The sequence below is a fragment of the Emydura macquarii genome, unplaced genomic scaffold (assembly GCF_026122565.2).
Source record: "Emydura macquarii macquarii isolate MOO-44397 ecotype Brisbane River unplaced genomic scaffold, CSIRO-AGI_Emac_v2 contig_3530, whole genome shotgun sequence".
Taxonomy (NCBI): domain Eukaryota; kingdom Metazoa; phylum Chordata; order Testudines; family Chelidae; genus Emydura; species Emydura macquarii.
This window is the reverse complement of record NW_027133667.1, coordinates 4,624,616-4,643,784: the sequence shown is the minus strand read 5'-3', so window position 1 is coordinate 4,643,784 and position 19,169 is coordinate 4,624,616. Positions and strand designations below refer to the sequence as shown.

At 42.7% G+C, this 19,169-nt stretch overlaps 1 protein-coding gene across 2 annotated transcripts in view; it reads right to left on the bottom strand.

The window, feature by feature from the left end:
• Window positions 1–2,915: 2,915 nt before the first annotated feature.
• The window catches only part of LOC137145367 (transmembrane protein 178B), a 228,043-nt gene continuing 211,789 nt past the window's right edge, over window positions 2,916–19,169 (bottom strand). Inside the window, exon 4 of one of the 2 annotated variants that reach the window (XM_067536059.1) lies at window positions 2,916–3,026. In XM_067536059.1, coding sequence (XP_067392160.1) covers window positions 2,968–3,026 — 59 coding nt within the window. In that variant the 3' untranslated portion in view covers window positions 2,916–2,967. Of the gene's footprint in view, window positions 3,027–6,722; window positions 8,391–19,169 lie in introns of those variants that run through there. The other variant, XM_067536058.1, reaches the window with a different exon arrangement.

Below are 19,169 nucleotides of genomic sequence, written 5' to 3'. Positions count from 1 at the left end.
TCACAACAGAGAGAAAAAATTTGTAGGAGATCAAAGAACAAATACAGGAAGAAAGACACTTAAGTGATGGAAATTGCCAAGTAAAAATAGTATCAGTTTAAACGAGGTGTCTGTGATTGTTGTTGGCACCCAGGAGCTATAAATTATTCAATATACCCAAACTGAACAGAGTCTGCAGCTGCACTTTTTACTTCCTGGTTCTGATGACTTGATTGTTTCCCTTATGATCTACATTGTTGCCAAAAACTCTTGCTAAAAATGCAGTCTTATATTGACAGGTAAAATTGACTTTTTGGGTACAAACTTCAAAAGGGCCTAAGTGATTTAGGAGCCTAAGACCCAATTTCAAAAGTGATTTAGACACTTGGGAGTGTCAGTCTCAGTGTGACTCAGAGTATGTCTGCACTAGGGCTGGAAGGTGTAAATTCCAGCTTGAGGAGATGTACCCAGCCTGGCTCAGATCAAGGTAGTGCACTAAAAATAGAGTGTCGCCATCGTGGTCTGAGCAGCAGGAAACGCTAATTGCCCTGAGTACGATCCCACCCGAGATCCTAGGTATGTATTCGTGGAGACTAGCCCGTCCTTGTTCATGCCACCGTGACTACGCTTCTATTTTTAGCACATTAGCTTGGTCAGTGCTAACTCAGGTATCTCTCCTCAAGATAGAATGTACATCTTCCAGCTCTCCTCCACACATCCCCGTAGGCTCCTAAGTGCCTAAGGCACTTTTGAAAATGTGACAAGCTCCTAAGTCACTTAGATGCCTTTGAAGGCTTTACCTTTCATCTGTAGACTGTAGAGTTATCATCACTGGTTGAGAATTTCTGACCTGGTGAAAACGTAGCAAATTTTAAAAGAAGTTAAAAAAGTTAAAAGAAATAGTTTGTCACTGTGCCTTTCCACTGGCTTGGGAGATCTGCTGTCACTTACTGTTGCTGCTCAGTGCTCTCCAGGGGTGTAACTCATCCTGCTCAGACAGACTGCATGAGATCCAGGCCTATGCACCACTGAAGTCCCACTTATGTCCTATTTTGAAGTCTGAAGTGATGCTCCAATGGTGCACAGGTGCGGTGCTGCCCCTCCACTCAGCAGTGATTTTCACCTAAGGCAATCATAAACTTTTCAAATTGGGGCTGACCTGGACAGAATTATTCTTCTGAATTAAACAAAACAAAACTGGCTTTCTGCCTCAGCCTTTAATTCCTAGGGAAACCTCTCACGTGTCAGGAGCAGCTGGTTGTAAGGAGTTCTGTGAGATTCTGTGAACACCAACACTATCCTCCTGATGGGTCTTTGACCTTCACATTGCTTCCCCCTACACACCCCATTGAGCAGTTTTCTTCTGTACCATACACAGCACTCATGGCTGGGTTATCACTGGTGTTTGTGGTACTGGAAGACAGCAGGGACTTGTGGGCAAATCAGAGCTTTTTGGGTGCATTGTTTACAGCTCAGGACTGTTTGGACACAGAGGTTTGACAGGGAGAAGTCCTGACTCTCAGTCTCAGGGATTAGATTATAAGGGATCACTACAACACTGGCAGCTCTTTAGTATCCAAACACGCTACAGTGGGGGACTCACAAATTGTCCTAATTCCATTTGTAGGCAGCTCGAATGTTTCCACTGTGCTTTGTGTGCTTCCTCATTACTCTTCAGCAGGTGACTCTGTACATGATCAGTGCCCAGATGTGAATGGAGGGGTATAATACAGCAAGAGATGGAATTTGAATTGCTTTGCAACTCCTGAGTTAATACAAAAGAATAGAAAAAAGACATGCTGCCTCCTGCCATGTATTGTCTCTCTATACAGCACACAGAGATTCCATATTTGCAGCATAGGGACATATATCTCTTGTATATATAAACTGCACATGGAAACTACTGAAATTGTTTTCTACAACTCTGCAGTGGTAAAAGAAAAAGGCTACTGCTCCTGAAAGTGAGGGACTGATAAGACAAGCTACAGAGATAATGAAACTGCTGTCAAGCACTGCATCTGTTTTCCCATACAACTCTGCCAACACACATCAATTCTAATGACCTACAACAACCCCTGTTATTCTTGTTCTGGGCCCTTCCTGAGCATGTGACCTACAACTTCCCCAGCTGTTTCCATGCTGAGATTCTCCTAAGTTGGGACAGACAATTGCATTAAATTGTATGGTGATTTAGAGATGCTTTAATGGAAAGTAGGATGAGACCAACAAATGCATTCCCCCCTATGGCTTATTGTGTGCACAATTTAAACCCATGCAGTCACCTATTCCCTGTTCTCCAAGTTCGTCATTGTTACCTGCAGGGAATATTGTAATTATTAATACAATATACTATATTGGGCTCCATCTTGTGTTGCAGTGATGTCAATAGGAATTTTGCCATTAATCAGAGGCAGCTGGAGCACACTTCCTGCCTTCTTATAGTATTGCCAGGAGTGACATCATAGCTATGGCTGAGAAGGACACATTCGTGTGTGTGTGTGTGTGTGTATTGGAGATGGACACAATGAATCAGAAAACATAAAAAGGCTTCTGAACCATTGCCTCTTTCTAGAACCAAACATTTTGCATTCTGAAATGTGTGGACAGGCATTTGAGCTTTCAGCTCTGGCCAGGACTATGCTGAAATACTGCAAGAAAAGTTGATTTCACGTGGCATGAGCCAAAGTCCATTGAAGGTTCATTGACTTCAGCGGGCTTTGGATCAGGCCCATGATCTGGGACCGGAAGCAGCCGAGCTGGAAGTTTTGAGACAAAGTCTGTTCTCATCAGATTTCCAGCTCAGTCTGGCAGAACCAAGAGGTTCAGATAGTTTGGAGTTTTCAATCAAACTTCAGGTTCCTTGTTTGAAACTAGACTCCTTACCTTTGGAGATTCACCCAGCACTAGTCTTTATATGCTCTTTGTGCTTCATGGACATTTTCTACTCTCTGTCTTTCAGTGGAGTCTGGCAATCTTCCAAAGCTGTCTTTAGGTTTTCACCTCAAGCCTTCCTCTGCTGCTTGGATGAGCACTTTTCTGCATGCAAACTGTATGGGACATGAAAGAGTTTTCAATTTGGGTACAAGCAAATCAGTGTAGGTTGTATGTGTTTCTTGAGGCCTGCTACAGATGCACAGAGAAGAAAAAATAGCTCAAATAATATGTCTCTGTTTAAGCTGTACAGTTGGTAACTCGTTATTTCCTCTCCATTTCACACGTTGCACTCAAGAATTAAGGACAAATTACAGTGATTTTCTTCTTATCAGTGTAGCCAGGATCAGATGTACTGCAAAATGGGGAGAGAGAGCCATAAAGACACAGTCTCCCAGTAATGCTTGAGACCTACAGGATCTCTCCTGTCCATCAGCCCTCACTCTAACTAAGGTCTTCTACTCTACTGATTACTTAATGTACCAGTAGGATAACAAGTCAGAATAGAACTGGCCCTAAACTGTTTGCACCCATAGTGAAGCAAGAAAATCTGTGCATTCTTTAATGATTCTCTGCTGAGAGTGTGAAGAACTTCCACTGAGAGGAATTTGGTTTTGCTCTTTCAGAGTAGTTGGAGTCACTTTTCACTACCCAGAACTGCCTGTCAAAATCAAGAATAGCTCTGTTCACTTGCGGGGTTGTAGGCAAATCAGGATCAGAGCCATGGAGGACTATGCCTGAAAAAATGTTTTAAAAATACTAGCCATGGGACTGTACTAAATATGGGGAGATCAGTTGTGTATATGGGGGGAGAGAGGGCATGAATGATATATACAGGTGGACTGGTATGAGTCAGGTATTTCGACACTCAACCAGCTTTAGCTTTAAGAAAGTGGCATATACAGTACATAGGATATAGAGTACATGGAATCCTGCCATGTAGTACAATCACACATAAACTCCCCCTGGTATGTATGAACAGGAGAACCCTCTTATAATTAACTCATTGTATCCACAGAAAAACTTCACTACACAGTAATGGGAGATTCACTATAAGTAAAACTGAATTTTGCACACTGCAGTGCATTGAAACAATTCATTGTATTTCACTATGAGTAGAGTTTCATGACATCTGTGTTCACTTAAGTAGGTTCCTCTGTGGATCTCTGGAACATAAAGGTTTCATGTCTTAGAAGTGATACATGAAAGGCAATTTGTGAGACAGTCAGGCAAATATTGGACCCCACAATTATCAAGCTTCCAGTAAGAGAATCCAAACATCCATCAGTATATTAGGCAGGGACAAGAATATCACATCAGCAATGGGAGGGGATGGAGAAAGAAGAACGGGGGATCAATCCTGCAAGATACTAAGTATTATGGCCTGATTCAGTGAAGCATTTAAACACATGCTCAACTTTAAGCATGTGAGAAGTCAATGGCATTACTTACATGCTTAAAGTTAGGCACATGCTTAAGTGCTTTGCTGGATCAGGTTAGAGTGCTCAGCACATGGCAGGATCAAGCCTCGGTCCTTAAAACTGAGATCACTGTCAATCGATTTAGAACTACCTCTGAAGCCTAGAAACTAGAGATGAGCCAACTCACAAAATCTGGATACAGCTTCAGGAACACACTTCAAAGCTTTCCTAAACTTCAGAGTGGGTTCAGATTTGGCGGTTCTGCTCTGGCCCATTATAGAATTAGACAGTACTCATGACATTTGGATCTGGCTTCAGGTGTGGATTTTAAAACAACCCTTGACCAAAGATTGAGCATACTGAGATTTAGTATTCCAGTCTGAGCCAATAGAAAACATGGCAAAGGCTCTGATCCCTGATCATGTATAAATAAGTACATAGGTGCCTTGCACTCTGTGTCTGGGATTCTGATTACTCCATAGGGTTCTTGTCCTGGTTTTGGGAAGGAGGGTGGGAGAACTGCCCTCTGGACAAATGGCTCTTTCTACAAGCCAAAATTTGGCACACCTTAAAAATTAAGCAATTAAGGATAAATATTCACCTGTCATTTCAATGGCTGTCCCCACAGATTTTTACATACCCATATTACCCACTCATATTACCCACCCCTAGGGCAGGTCTTGGAAGGTATAGGCTAGTGAGTAGATAATCAGAGAATTGGTCTAAGTCTCCAGTTTGACACTTCTCTTCTTCTTTAAAGCAAAATGAACGTACCTCCCGTCCCACACACAAATATACACGAACTCACATACATTTGTAAATTGCCAACTTCAAAGTACATCATCATAAAGGCAGGACTATTTTTATCCCAGGTGCAGGAAGAAAGAAAAGACCCAGGATCTCACAGAACAGTAAAATTGATTTCTGCCTCTTTAAATCTTGTCACTATGCTTATTTTGAAAATCCATCGACAAACAAACCCATTGAGCTGTCACTGATCACACCACAATGTGTGTGCTGCATGGTACTTTTTAGGCCATGCCAGCTGATGGTGAAGTGGAGCAGGTACTCTCTGTGCACTTTGATCCTACCCAAGGCACATCAGTACTTGCACAAGTACTTGCATAAGTACTTGCATATAAGGGTTCTCCTAACATACCCAACATGGTTTTATTAAAAAAAAATCACAAAAAATATTTTGGTTTTCTCAAAAATGTCAACATTTTTCAAACATTTTCTGTAAAAGCTTTTCATTTTTTCAAGTTATTTCTGTTTTTCATTTATTGTTTTTTGCTTTCAGTTATCATTTTTAATTTTCCATGTTTTCTTGTTTTTCCCCCTTCTACCAATTTTAATTACTCAGATTAGTCATCTGGCAGGAATTTTGAAAAATCAAACAATTTTATTTACAAAAAACATGATCTTTTGAAAGCACTTTAATTTTTAAAAACTGCCAAAAAATTTTAAAAACCAAAAAATTGGTCCATTTAGAAAACAAAACTCTATTCAATTTTTTAAATGTTTCAACCAGCTCCATTTGCGAGTGAAATGAACGAAAACTCACCCACAGGAGGTGGCATTGTAGTGTGAACACACTCATTTGGCAGCTTGGATTTGCTTGATTGTGGAATATGTAAAAGTTAAATCAAGCAAACAAAAAATCAAGCAGCTTAGCGAGAATAAAAGATAAACAAATCAATCCTACTCTGAAATGCCCCCAAGAGTCTTCATTTCTTTTGGCCAGATTAATAAAACAAAAACAACAAAAAAGACCTATGGGAAGGGAAAGGAGAGAGGGCATAGGGAATGACTGACAATGCCTCTATAATCATATTGTATGAGAATTACTATCTTTTTAAAAGTAAGCAAAATATTATCTCCCTCCAGCACTGTAGGTCTGGAAGTCAACATGTCCTTTTTTCTGGAGCAAATTCTATTTCAAATGGATTGCCTCTTCTCCCAATTGTTTTTGTTTAGATGCCATGGAAGTTTGTTATCTATCGACCAACTAGGAGATGTGGCACGTGAACTATTCATGTAACAAAGGGATGCAGAAACTGGCCCTGAATTAACAACTGTTTTTTCATGTCCCTTCTTCCTTCCCTGAACATTTGTCAGTAGATGCCTCAAGGGAGTGATTCTGTACACTGCTTCACATGGCTATTCAGTGAGAGCATTATCTGACTCCACTTTAGTTACTCCATTGTGCCTCCTTCCTTGCATTTCCTCCTTCCATAGTAGGAACTACTGGAATTACAGGTGAAATTTAACTTCCCTGGCTGACTTATTCTTCTCCAGTTGGATTTTAGCTGCTAAGTTAGCTGTTCTGGGATCTATGACCTGCACAATGAGAGGAGCAGAGTAGAAAAGGGATGGCAGATAGGACAGAAGCAGGAAAAAGAGAGACACACACACAGAAAAAGAGAGAGAGAGTTCTAATTGTGGATTCACAACTATATCATACAAGACGTGAGCTCAGGGGAATGGATTTTCATTCTCTACATCTGACCCATTCTATTCCATCTGTATAGATAGTTCTCCCAAATGGAAAGAAGAGATGTCCGGTGAAATGGGGCAGTTTCCAATGACAAGATGTGGGAAGGTCTTATTTGGCATACATGGACACAACAAGAGGCACCACTTATCTCTCCCTTCCAAAGACTTGTTCCCCTTTCTCCTCCGCAATGGCTTTTGCCCACTGGTCTTTAATTTCCAAAATGGAAAATAAAACAAATCCCACGCAAATAAATACCCAGGAAAACCAACAGTAAAGGCTTCCCACCTCCCTTCCCACGGATGGTTTTTTCCTGGTATGCACCATCCTGAATTTTCAGTTGTTCCATTAAAAAAAAAAATCCAGCGAAGGAGACAGACTGTCTCAAAACTTGTGCCTTCCTTCACACTTCTGCAGTCTTGGTGCCTCTTTCTTGGGCTACAAACACAGCATGGATGTATTATAGACGATCACATTTCAATGTTTTAAATTTTTCTTTTTCTTTTTCTTTTTTTTTTTTTTTAAAAAGAAGGGAAAATAGAGTTATACACACATGTATCACAGCATTTTCAAAAGGCCCCCCACTGCGTCTCTGTGAGCAGTTCAGCCTCTGTGTTAAGCCTGGATGTAAGGCAGCTGGAAGATTAAAACGGCATTGTTAGAATATCCACTGAAATGTCCTCGTGGTTTTTCTTCTTTGTTTGTTGTTGTTGTTCCTTTTTTTTTTAAAGTTTGGCAGGCAAAGAGAAAATGCTTCCCTACCCCCCGTTCTGTCAATTTTGTCCTCTATTTTTAGGCAGGAAGAAAAATAATGATGGGACTTTTTTTTTTTTTTTTTTTTTTTTTTTTTAAAGGGGGTAGGGGTTTGAAAATGGCCTCGAGGAGGTTACATTCTAGAGGTGACTCAAATGGTTGATTTGTTTCTTTGCTTGTTGCTTGTATTCTCCTCTTGGTTTGCAGTTGGGAGTTTTTGGTTCCCCACGTCCTGTACAGATTGAGGTTTCACATCCCCCAGATAACCTGCTTCCCAACCCCCCTGACCCTGGTGGCTGTGGATAGATGCAACAGTATTTTCACTTGACCTTTAAATTATGATACTGAAGTTAAGAATCGGATGGAAGAGCCATGTTTACAGAAAAGCTTTCCCATCTCTGTGAGAAAGAACGAAGCAACGCAAAGTCCTGTGGAGATGCAGGTGCCATGTTGGACTGAGCTCTACGTTGGCACTGGCATCAGTTTGAGATAAATATAGCTATATATATATATATATGTATGTATACGTATACATATATATATATTTGTTTGTTATTTATTTTAGCACACTGTCCCATTCTCAGGTCTGGATTTGGGGCAGTTGGTCCTGGGGACAGGTTGGACAGAAGGGGCCAGGGTGCAGAAGAAGCCCGATATGAGAGTGAGGCCCAGGCCTCCCCACGCACAGAACATTGACCAGCCGTAGCCATGGCTGATGTCATCGGGAAGTCCATACAGGTAGCGGGGGTAGCGTGAGAGCTCAAAGTTGATTCCAGCCACGCATGTGCACAGTGAAATGATGCAGAAGGTACCTGGAGCAGGACAAGAAAGAGGGAAGGAGGGAGGGAAAGAATAAAGAAAGGTTAGAATGATCAAAGTAGCATTCCCCAGCTGTCTGAAAAAGAGGCAGTATGATCAATAAGGTAATATCTAAAAGGCTGGGGGCTACCGGAAGAGGCACGGTCAAACAATGAGTGCCAGGAATTGCTGAGCTCTAGCACTGGCCCTGTCTAGAGCTGGCTGGAAGAACTTTTATTGAAATATGCAGTTCCATCAAAAATAAATCACTGTGAAATCAGGGCAATTTCACTGGTATTTTGTTTTGAAGAAAAAAAAGGAGGGGGGAGTTTTGACAGTGTCAAAACTTCCCATTTTAACATTTTCTGAATGAAATGTTTCCATTTTTCATTGTACATGACTTTTCTATTTTTAAAAATTTTGCAATATATTACATAACATAACACAACATTTGAACATTTCTATTATCTCAAAATGAAATGTTTTGAACCACCTGAAACAACACTTTTTTGGCATTTTTCTTCACAGATAATTTTAAAATTGTTGGTTTTCACTCCGATTGTGAACAAGGCCAGATTTTGAAATCTCCAAATCCTTCGCAAAATGGAACATCCATCCTCCTCGTAGTTCTAACCCTGACTCTGACTCCCTCTGTAATACTGGGGAAGTCACTGAGACCTGGTCTACACTAAAAAGTTAGGTCAGCCTGGCTACATTGCTCAGGGGTGTGAAAAATCCACATCCTTGAGTGATGTAGTTAAGTCACCAGTGTAGACAGTACTAGGTCGATGGAAGAATTCTTTCATCGACTTAGTTACCGCCTCTCTGGGAGGTGAATGACCTATGCCGATGGGAGTTCTCATCGGCATAGGTAGTGTCTATACTGAAGCACTACAGCAGTGCAGCTGCAGCTATGCTGCTGTAACACTTCAAGTGCAGACAAGTCCTGAAACTTGCCATCTCGGTTTTCCATCTGCAGAAGAGGATAAGAATACTTACTTGCTTTATGACCTCAGTGTGAAGCGTGTGTGTGTAGCTCTGGGAGAGGCTAAGTGTTATGGAAAGACATGAGTCTCATTTTAGTTGAGGTTTAGTTGAGCTGCTCCCCCTTTATGAGCTTGATTTTCTTCTTTGACCCAACCCCCAGCTTCACCAAAATTAAATCCAGACCTCTTGAAATTTCACAGGAGTGACCGCTTTGTCTATAGTATGTTCCTATAATGTATCACCACAGAATCTGAGCACCTCTCCCTAGAGATGATCGCCAAAATCACAGTAGAACCAGGGGTCTAATTTTCCTCCTTACACCCCCCCAATGCAGTCAGGGCCATGTTATTTTTATTATTATATTTTTCTCTCTCTCTCTTTTCCCACATTCTTCTCTTACTACTCCTCTTCTCCCTCCTTCTTGCCTTTGCCTCTTTTTCTTCCTCTTCTTCTTTGCCATCGTTAGTTGTAGCTAAGCAGTGCATTTTACACACTCCATTCTGAGGACATGGGTTGAATTATGCTAGAGTAGAATACTTCTGGAATGTCTGAAGCCAATTAGACAAGGTGTTTGGGAGGACACCTACTAATAGACATCTTTGGCACACAGAGACATGCCAGTATGCCAAAATCCCTTTTAGTGGCTAAAGCAAAACAAGTCTAGGATCTCCATGTAAATCCCATCTCTGCCACTGACCTCCCATGTGATCCTCGGCAAGTCACTTCCTCTCTCTCTACCTGTTTCCCTTCCCCCTTCTTTGGGCATGTCTACATTGCAATCAGAAATTATTGCAATATGGGGTGACATATCCACACCAACTTTAATCTCGCTAGCAGGGCTAAAAATAGCAATGGCACAGGCTTCAGCACAGACCGTACAAGCACGCTGGGGACCCTGGGAACGTACTCATGTTGCTAGCCTGGGACCTGAATCTTCACCGCTATTTTTAGCGGTCCATCTCCAAATTCACTACAGACACTTCATTTGCTTGTGTAACAGCAGCAAGGAAATCCCACATTCATTAGAAGTTGGAGGCACATCTTGCATGGGGTGGGTTGTGGTAGGAGGGGACCCTTCTTGTAAAGATCAAGCTGCTAGAAGAGTCACTCCTTTTTCCTTGCTGCCCCCATATTAATACTTAGTTCTGGCTCACATTTTCTTCATGCAAATGCCCAGACATGCTAACCATTAACCCTTCCAGTGCTGCAAAGCATTGAGTGCTCTGGCCAGCGCCATACAGAATGGAACGCTGCGAACATAACTCTGAATGTTTTCCTTTGGCAGGAAGGTCCACGGAAAAAGTTAAAACTGAAGGTGATCAAAACTGGTCTCCCTGACACTTTTGGGGGTCTGATTCTCATCTGCACCGAGGCCGCTTTGCATCACTCTGGGAGTGTACACACTGCCAGAGACTTACTATAAGCGAGCATCAGGCTTTCTTGAGTTGGGAACTGTTGGATCCAAACTGCTAAGCTGAAGCTAAAGGTTTCACAGCCCTCTTGACAGGAAGAGATGCTCTGAACACGTCCTTGCTCTGAGGTAAATGAAGATTGATGAACGGAGGCCAAAAGCGTCAATCTATTTCTGCTGATGATGGTATTATCTTCTTGCCTCCCACACAGGACCTGGCCCCATGCATTTCCTCTGCAAAAGAATGAAGTCCCTCTCCCAGTGCATCTGGAACTATATATCAGCATGATCAACATTGGCTTGGCTTCTCTCTAGACAAACCCACAAAGCCAGCCGCCAGCAAACGCCTTCAGAAGTCTGGCCATTCAGTCTGCACTCCGGCCCATGACAGAAGGTCATCCAGCCTGCTCTGTGTCCTTTGTACGGTGGGAAGCCAGCCTTGCTGGCAGCTGTGAGCCTGTCAGACTCACTCCTCTAATGGCAATGATGGTGTCCTTTGGCCCAGAAAGCTCCTTGCAAAAGCACAGGAGAATGAGAGGAGCTCAATTTTTCACCTCAGTGTGAGAAGGAAGGTGTTAGCCCCATTTTCTCTTCTAAAGAAGGGGGAGTTGAGGGGAACTTTGCCTCCTGGCCAAATTCTGTACATGGTGAGCAGACATTTCTGATTAATAAGCATTTATATTATGGTCCCAATTAGGATCAGGTCCCCGTTGTGCAGGGTTCTGAACTGAACAGACATAGATGAAGAGATGATCCCTGCCCCAGAGGGTAGATACCTAAAGATCATCCCGGATTAAGTGTTCCAGATCTTTCCAAATGTCTTGCAACGAGGCCCCAGGCTCTGAGGTCATCTTTAGAGAAGTCTCACACCATTTGAAAATCAACAGCAGGCCTCTTTTCCAGAACTCAGCAAGATCTCCCCTCCCTCTTCATTCTGAAATCAGCCCACTTGTTTGATTAGAAACTCCAGTCCCTTCCCTCACATCCTCCCATGTTAACCAGATTATTCTTGTAAAAGGAGGCTGTGTGGGTAAGAATGCAATAGTCTCTGTGTGGCAGGCCATCCTGGCTATTATATCGTGATGGGAGGAAGGTGTCTAGAAGAGCTAGTGTGCTATAAACCAAGCTCCTTAGCTTGTTTCAAAGGGCTGTGGTTACAAAATGGCAAGAGAGACCCTTCTTTGATAAAAAGGAATGTGATCATTTCAGCTCCATTAGAAACATAAGATTGTGAGGGTAGATATCAGGGAAAATCTGTGTTGCCAATTTGAAACCATGTGGTTGCTAAATACTAAAAGAAAGGAAGTACTCCCTTTCTCCTACACTTTGTCTCGGCTATTTCAATTGCAAACTATCCAGGGCTAGGACTGTATTTGTACAATACCCAGAACAATGGGGCTCTGATCTTGGCTCTAGACACCACAACAAAACAAATAATAAATAATTATGAGGATAAAGTTACAAACAATAGAGAGTAAAATGAGCCATGATTGTGAAACTACTATAATAATGCTCTTTCTGTCCCTGGGTCAGACTCAGTGTTTTTACTGAGCTAATAAATAACGAGCAGCATACACAACAATTTGCTGGTGCATGGCTGGTTCCCACCACACCCCTCCACTGTCCTTGGTTATGTGAGATGTCATGTGCAATATTTTAAACACCAATTTACCAGCATCCACCAATGACATGCTATTATCTCACTATTTGTTGTAACTTACCAAGACACAAAAAATGCTGAATCATGCTGGCTGGAGAAAATTTTATGTCCAGTATGTGTATCCCACAAGCTGTTCAGATTCAGCTGTCGGAACTAGCGAGGCCCCACTTACAGTTAATCAGGCCTCTCGATGTCAGAGGTACCAGGGGTGCCAAAAATGACCAACTGCTGCTACATTTTAGGGCTGTTTGGGGACCAGTGCAAAATGAGCCAGGGTTTGTTGTCCAATACCTAGTGAACAGATACCCATAGCACATAAAACCATACTCCTGATTGGCACCATTGTTGGACTGAATGGGCATTGAGTTTGAACTACACCAAGAAGTGGTCTCTCCAAGTCAGGGGTAGACATGCTGTTGGGCCAGTGTGTCCGTACTGTACCTACTCTACAGACTCAGGTCTTCAGAGCCTCCAGGACTGTCAAATTTCACAAACAATTCACTGCAATGGTCTCTTGCCCACAAAAAATTAAATCTTAAAGAATTCCTCTGATAAGTTCTTGCAAACAGTCATACTTCCTTTACATGTTTACTAATGAGTCAGCATCCCAGGACAGCAGTGGCAATACAGAATTTTTATTTGTTTATCAAAAACACTTCCTGCAGCTTTTGGATAATTATCCAATCAGAACTGAATGCAGATGGGCTGAGGTTTAACTCTCCCCTCCAAGGAATTGGCAGATAGAATATGAATGACAGGCAGTAATAACAGTCCACCAGGGATGCATTGGCATCCAAGCAGGATTGGGGAGGGAAGGACCGACTTCTCCAGCACTGCTGACAGGAGTGGAATGAACTGAATTCTGTTTGATGGGGGCAGAGAAATCCAGGCTGAGATTTGTGAGGGGGAGGTGGGATCATTCCAAGTGAAACACTAATGAATGAGACAAAGCCACAGCAATATTTCTGGTAAAGGAAATTCACAGTTCATTGGCAAATGCTTCTCTCAGGCAAGACAACAAATCTCCTCTAAGGAGGTGTCTGCATCACAGAAGTTGCTCCATTTGACATCCAGTAGCTACTCCTAAACAGACAGTTGCCTTTTCTTTCAATCTGGTTTTGAAAATGTTGTCCTGATAATGGAGGGAGGTACAATACCTGTTACTGCACATTAATTTATTTGTCTCACTATTACATCAGAAAGAGGTAATAGCAGAACTAGGTCTGCTCACAGCAACTCTCTCTCACTAACCAGAACAGGAAAAAAAGTATGTGCTGAAGGAGAGAAGTCCCAGAACCCTGATCAAATCCCAGGGAACACTTGAGTGGTGAGTAAAGTGGGGGTAGGAATCATATACAGGTGTTTCTTATTTTGCATAGATCTGCATATCTCCTGTGCTTCTAAAGCAAAGAGCGATTGTTTTTTAGAAACCATTTGCAATGTCTGTGTCTGTTTGCTTCAAGGATCACATGTCCCTGGAGGAGTAAATTATAAACCAGAATGCCCACAAAGCTGGCATTCTGCGACAGGGTGTTCTTAAGCATTGTGGTGTTTTGAGGGGTCAGCACTGGGGGCCTACAGCAGCCGGGCCAAGAGGTCCCACTTCCAGAAGAGGGGTACCTGGCAGAGAATCTGTGCCCAGGAAGTATGTCAGAGAGGCCAGAGCCTCCTCAGACCAAAGGAAGCTTAAAGCACGCAGGCCCAGAGTGTGGGTTCAAACACAACAGCCTGGTGAGTAACCACCAGGGGCAAGTTGACCAGGGCTATTACATATATCTCTCATCTTATAGGTAGATTCTAAACTTTTTTGGAGCAGGGGCCATCCCTTTGTTATACACAATGTATAGCACAGTGGCACCCGCCATCTCAGTTGGAGCCTCTAGATGCTACTGCAATACAAATAATAAAAATTACAGCTCCTGGGGATCCCGTTTGGATAAGTTTTCCTGGAGGCTATTCAGAGCTGCAGATGAGAAAAACCATGCCTGAGCTGTGAATATGGTTTGTGAGTCCACTTTTGCCCTCTCCAAACTGGAAGCAGTACTGTGTGGAGCTAGTTACAGCCATTTTTAAGCATGATTTCATCAAGCAGGGTTGTAGAGACATTCAGGTAAGGAGGTTTTGTTATCATCTGATTACCATGCTGGCCAAATTGTGCTTTTGACAAACCCTTCTAGATAATCTACAGCATGATCTGCCAACGTGGATCTCATACCCAAAAACCCAGCCTCCCTCTCCTCAGGGGTCAGGATGGCCATGTAATCTGATGGAATGGATTAGCTAGTTCAGCAACAAAATCTTTTAGGCCTTGTCTGCACTAGAGAACTGCACCATTTGGAAGCGAACTGGTTGTACTGAACTGGTTTAAACACAAACAGCGCAGTTTGCCAGCACGAGCCATGCTGAATCAGTTTAAGTTTTGCCCCATACTTGCACTTCTGCTTTCCCACATACCTTCCTCCATGCTGGTTACCAAGTAACTAGTTTTAGAGAGTCCCTTGTATTTGCTCTGAGAGCTTGCTGGGGCTTTGTGGCCCAGCCATACGTCAATTCCTTGCCCTCTAAATCTGTGTGAGGGCTAAGCTGGAAAGCTAGAGGAATCTCTGTATGCTACCACACTGAGCCAGAATCCTGTTAACAAGAACTTTGTTTAAACATGCCTGTGGCTAGTATTTTTGGCTGAGGTCTTAGATAAAGGATGAAAATATTAATGGAATTGGTTCCTTCACCTTACAGGGACACCATTGATTTGAAAGCTAGTCAGTTTATAAATATAGGTACAAGTAGTTTCTGATGATACACCTGCCCCTAAGACCCCCTCAAAATTTATGTGGCTCTACAATCACATTTTCCTCTTGGTTTTTAAAAATATCTCTTGTGTGTTTGATTGAAAGATTCATCCTCTTCCCTGCCCTTCCCCTCCCCCACAAAAAAATCCGAGGAAACTGAGGGTTGGTCTAAACTGCCAGGCAAATTTCAACGGCAGTCAATGGGAGATACGCAAGCTATGTAGAGTAACTTGCCTGTCTCCTGTCGACTTCCTTATTTCTACTTACACTACGCTGCGCCGACTGGAAATGCCCTTCGGTCGATGCAGCATTATTCTTTTTGCGTGGGTTGATTAATGCCATCGACTTCCGGATCGATTGAGTGGGTCTCCACTGCTGCTCAATTGATTGCCGGCATTGTAGATATACCCATTAACAGACTGTGCTTTCCAATGTGCAAGATAACCAAACGGGGGGAAAATAGAGATTTTCTCCTCCTCTGATCTCTTACAGTTGTAAGAAACTCAGGTGTTACATTGCAACTTTAATCGGTAAAAAGAGCCCCCCAGAAGTCTGATTTGAAGATGATGGTGTCCCTTTAACCCAGGCAATTCTCAATGAAATGTGAGTTTCATTTTTTAAAGTGTTTCTGTGGGTCTGTATCCAGATGTTGGTTGCTGTTGTTTGTTATTTGTGGTTATTAATTTCTTTGGAGGGTGTACTAGTCTTGTAGTCATTTTCAGGTCTTTTATTATAGAGCTAGATGAAAAAACCCACCTCCCAACAGAAGCTACATCATCTTCAGCCTCTCTCTACCCTACAAGCTTTTTTTGTTCGAGGTACATGAAACTAACAAATAACAAAATGAGGCCTGATCCTGTGGCAGATGTCCCATTAACTAGTTAAATTATATCACACTCATGAAATTATTAAAGAAAAAAACAACATTGCCTCCTAGCTCAGAGGTGACAAACTCCCTTCTGAGGAAGCAGCTTTGCAGTGAACTCCTGTACATGGATTGAACGCCTCAGTGGCACCCGGCTCTTGACAGCTCTTTATTGCTCTGTGCACACTTGCACAGAATATAAATTATTGTTTAATTATACACTGGCGCATCATCTTCAGCTAAGAGATGGGTCGCAGAATGCAAAGGTTTTACTTTAAATTTGCCCTTATAAAAAGGCTTGGGTGGAAGGGGCAATCTGATTGGCTGACAGGGTTTCCATGTTGTGTCATTAGGAGACCATAAACCTACATGGATTGGAATTTAATACACATTTTTAAAACTAAGAACCACAGTAAACAGCAGGGTGTGTAGTAATGTTGCTATAGTGTCATATATCTGCTGGTTGGGTGCTGCTTGCATTTATTTGGCCTTTGGCCTCATGTTTCACAGCTCACCGGAGGCATACATAGTACAACACTGTAACCATGCATCCTGTTGTGTATTATTTCAGCAGCAGTGCATGTGTACTGAATTGTAACTACGCAAGATGTAGTGTATTATTACAGCCGGGGAACATGTATCCTGCACCATAACTGTACACCTCGCCGAGCCAGATCTTCAGCTGGCGCAAATCAATGCACTTCATTGAGCTACACCTAATTACACCAAGTAAGGCTCTTTGTGTATTGCTGCACCTATGGCAAATATAAAGGATACAGTAGCTCCAAACTGTTGTATATTATGGCCCCCAAGATTTGCCTATGAGACTCTACAATCACTGTGCATCCTGTTGTGTATGTTTGCACCAATGATGCGTACTGTAATTTTGCACCCTATCCTGTATCAGTGCATCCAAGGGGCATAGCTACGGGTGGGCCTGGGTGGACCATGGTCCACATTCTTTGAATGCAGGCCCACCCAATCAGATTTTAAGGAATTCATCCCACGGTTTTATCAGCCTCTGTTTCACTTGTTACACAAGGCTTGTGCGCACTCATGTAAACCACAGGCCCTGCCAAAAAATCAGTTTTGGCTACGCCTTGCACGCCCTCTCATGTGTTCCACACACAAGACAGGGGCCACACTGTTACTGCACATCCTGTCTTGTGTTATTTCTTCAGAAGCGGCAGCCGCATTGTGTTTTGATGAGATGGAATCTAGAAAAGAATAGAACAGGGGATGCTCAAAGTGTTGAGTTGTTCAGTGACTAAATAGCACGTGGAGCACTATGGGGCAAGGTGACGACCATGCCCACCCCATTCCAAGATAGCCCAGCAGTAATAACATGACTGACAACACCCATGAGACCGACATGATGCCTCTCAGCCCTGCAACCACATAACCAGAGGCAGCAAAAAACTGGGCCAGTATTCGAGGTGGGATGTTAATTTAGTATGTCCCGTTAGTGGTGGTGGGTGATATAGGTAATGGTAGCGAATGTAACAATTAAATAATTTTTCTCTGGAAATAATTCCTTCCATCACTGCACGTCTGATCTCCCAGACTGTTTATGCTGCTGCTGCAGCGCGTTCGTCCAATATCTGATTCACACTCCTGCCATTCCATCACATCTGAGGCCTTCCATATAACCAGATTGTTAGATTGATGCCAAATTGCAGCACTGGCAGGAACCCCTGTTATGGGCTCTCAATTAATATGAACTGACCTTCATTATTACAAAGAGGAACTTGGACTTGTCACAGAGCTGCATCCGCAGCAGGAAAGGTGTTGGACTGAGATTCACTTACTCAGCAGGTGGGCCTAACAAATCTTGAGCAAGGCAAAGCATTCTAAGCAGTGATCAATTAATCACAAATGGGAAATTCATCAGGATGATCTCATCACAGTTGCCTTCAGCACTGGACATTACGACTGCAGCTTCCCATTGTCGCACAGACTTCTTTATAACTTTTTGTGATCTTTTCTTTAAAAATATTTTAGTCTCTAGCGAATTTAGAGCTGGCGAGAGTTGTCAGATTGACAGCTGTGGTGAATGAAGTCCTTTCTCTGTCTATAGAAGAGGCACAGCATATAGAGAAGCAGTGCAAGCTTCTCTCACACTGCTCTGCTGATGCTTCTAAATTACTCTGCAGGGAACAATTCAAGGGATGAGATGGTGGTGGTATCTCCATGTCCATTTAATTCTTGTTCCTCTGCTCTGGATGCTATCAAAGATGCCATCTGGCGCCACTTGTGGTGGTGTTTGTTGTATGCTTTGGACGTCTGTCTGTTAGGAATTGTACTGAGACCCACCACCTCACTTCAGCCCTCACCTCACTTCACCTCCAACACTTGTCAGGTTATAATGATTTTCTTGGCCACTGTGTGACTTGGACTGGGGGACCTTGCTGTGTAGATGACCCAATACAAGCCATTCTGTTAGAAATGGAATCTTTTATATTTGTCCTGAGGGATATAATTATCCAGACATCAAACAGATTTTCTTTGTCCTGTAAATGAAGCCTTTGAGAGACAGGACAAACGCATGAAAATGGTATCACATGAATTTCAGAGTGGGCAACAGCACTCCTGATCCCTTATTTTCAGCCTTTTAAAGGATTACATGGCATTGAGATCCTTTCTACATGTTGCAGGGGGCTAAAACTTTCATCTACCATGAAGCTGCCCAACTCCACACAAGTACCATATGTGTGACTGACTTCTCTATCACCCCATAGTAGGGCCATCGAGAATAGGCAAGACAGGCCCAGATTGTAAGGGTGCCTGGGAAAGTGGGTCTGAGTCTCTTGAGTCAATTTCTGAGTTCCAAAACAGGCCCTGTTACTAGGGCTGTCAAACGATTACAAAAAATTAATCGCGATTCATCGCAGTTTTAATTGCACTGCTAAACACTAATAGAATACCACTTATTTAAATACTTTTTAATGTTGTGGGGGAAGTGTGTGTGTGTGTGTGCCTGTGTGTGTTGCAGGTAAGTGTGTTGGGGGAAGTGTGTGTGTGTGTGTGTTGGGGAGAAGTGTGTGTGTTGGGGTATATATGTGAGTGTGTGTTGCAGAGGGG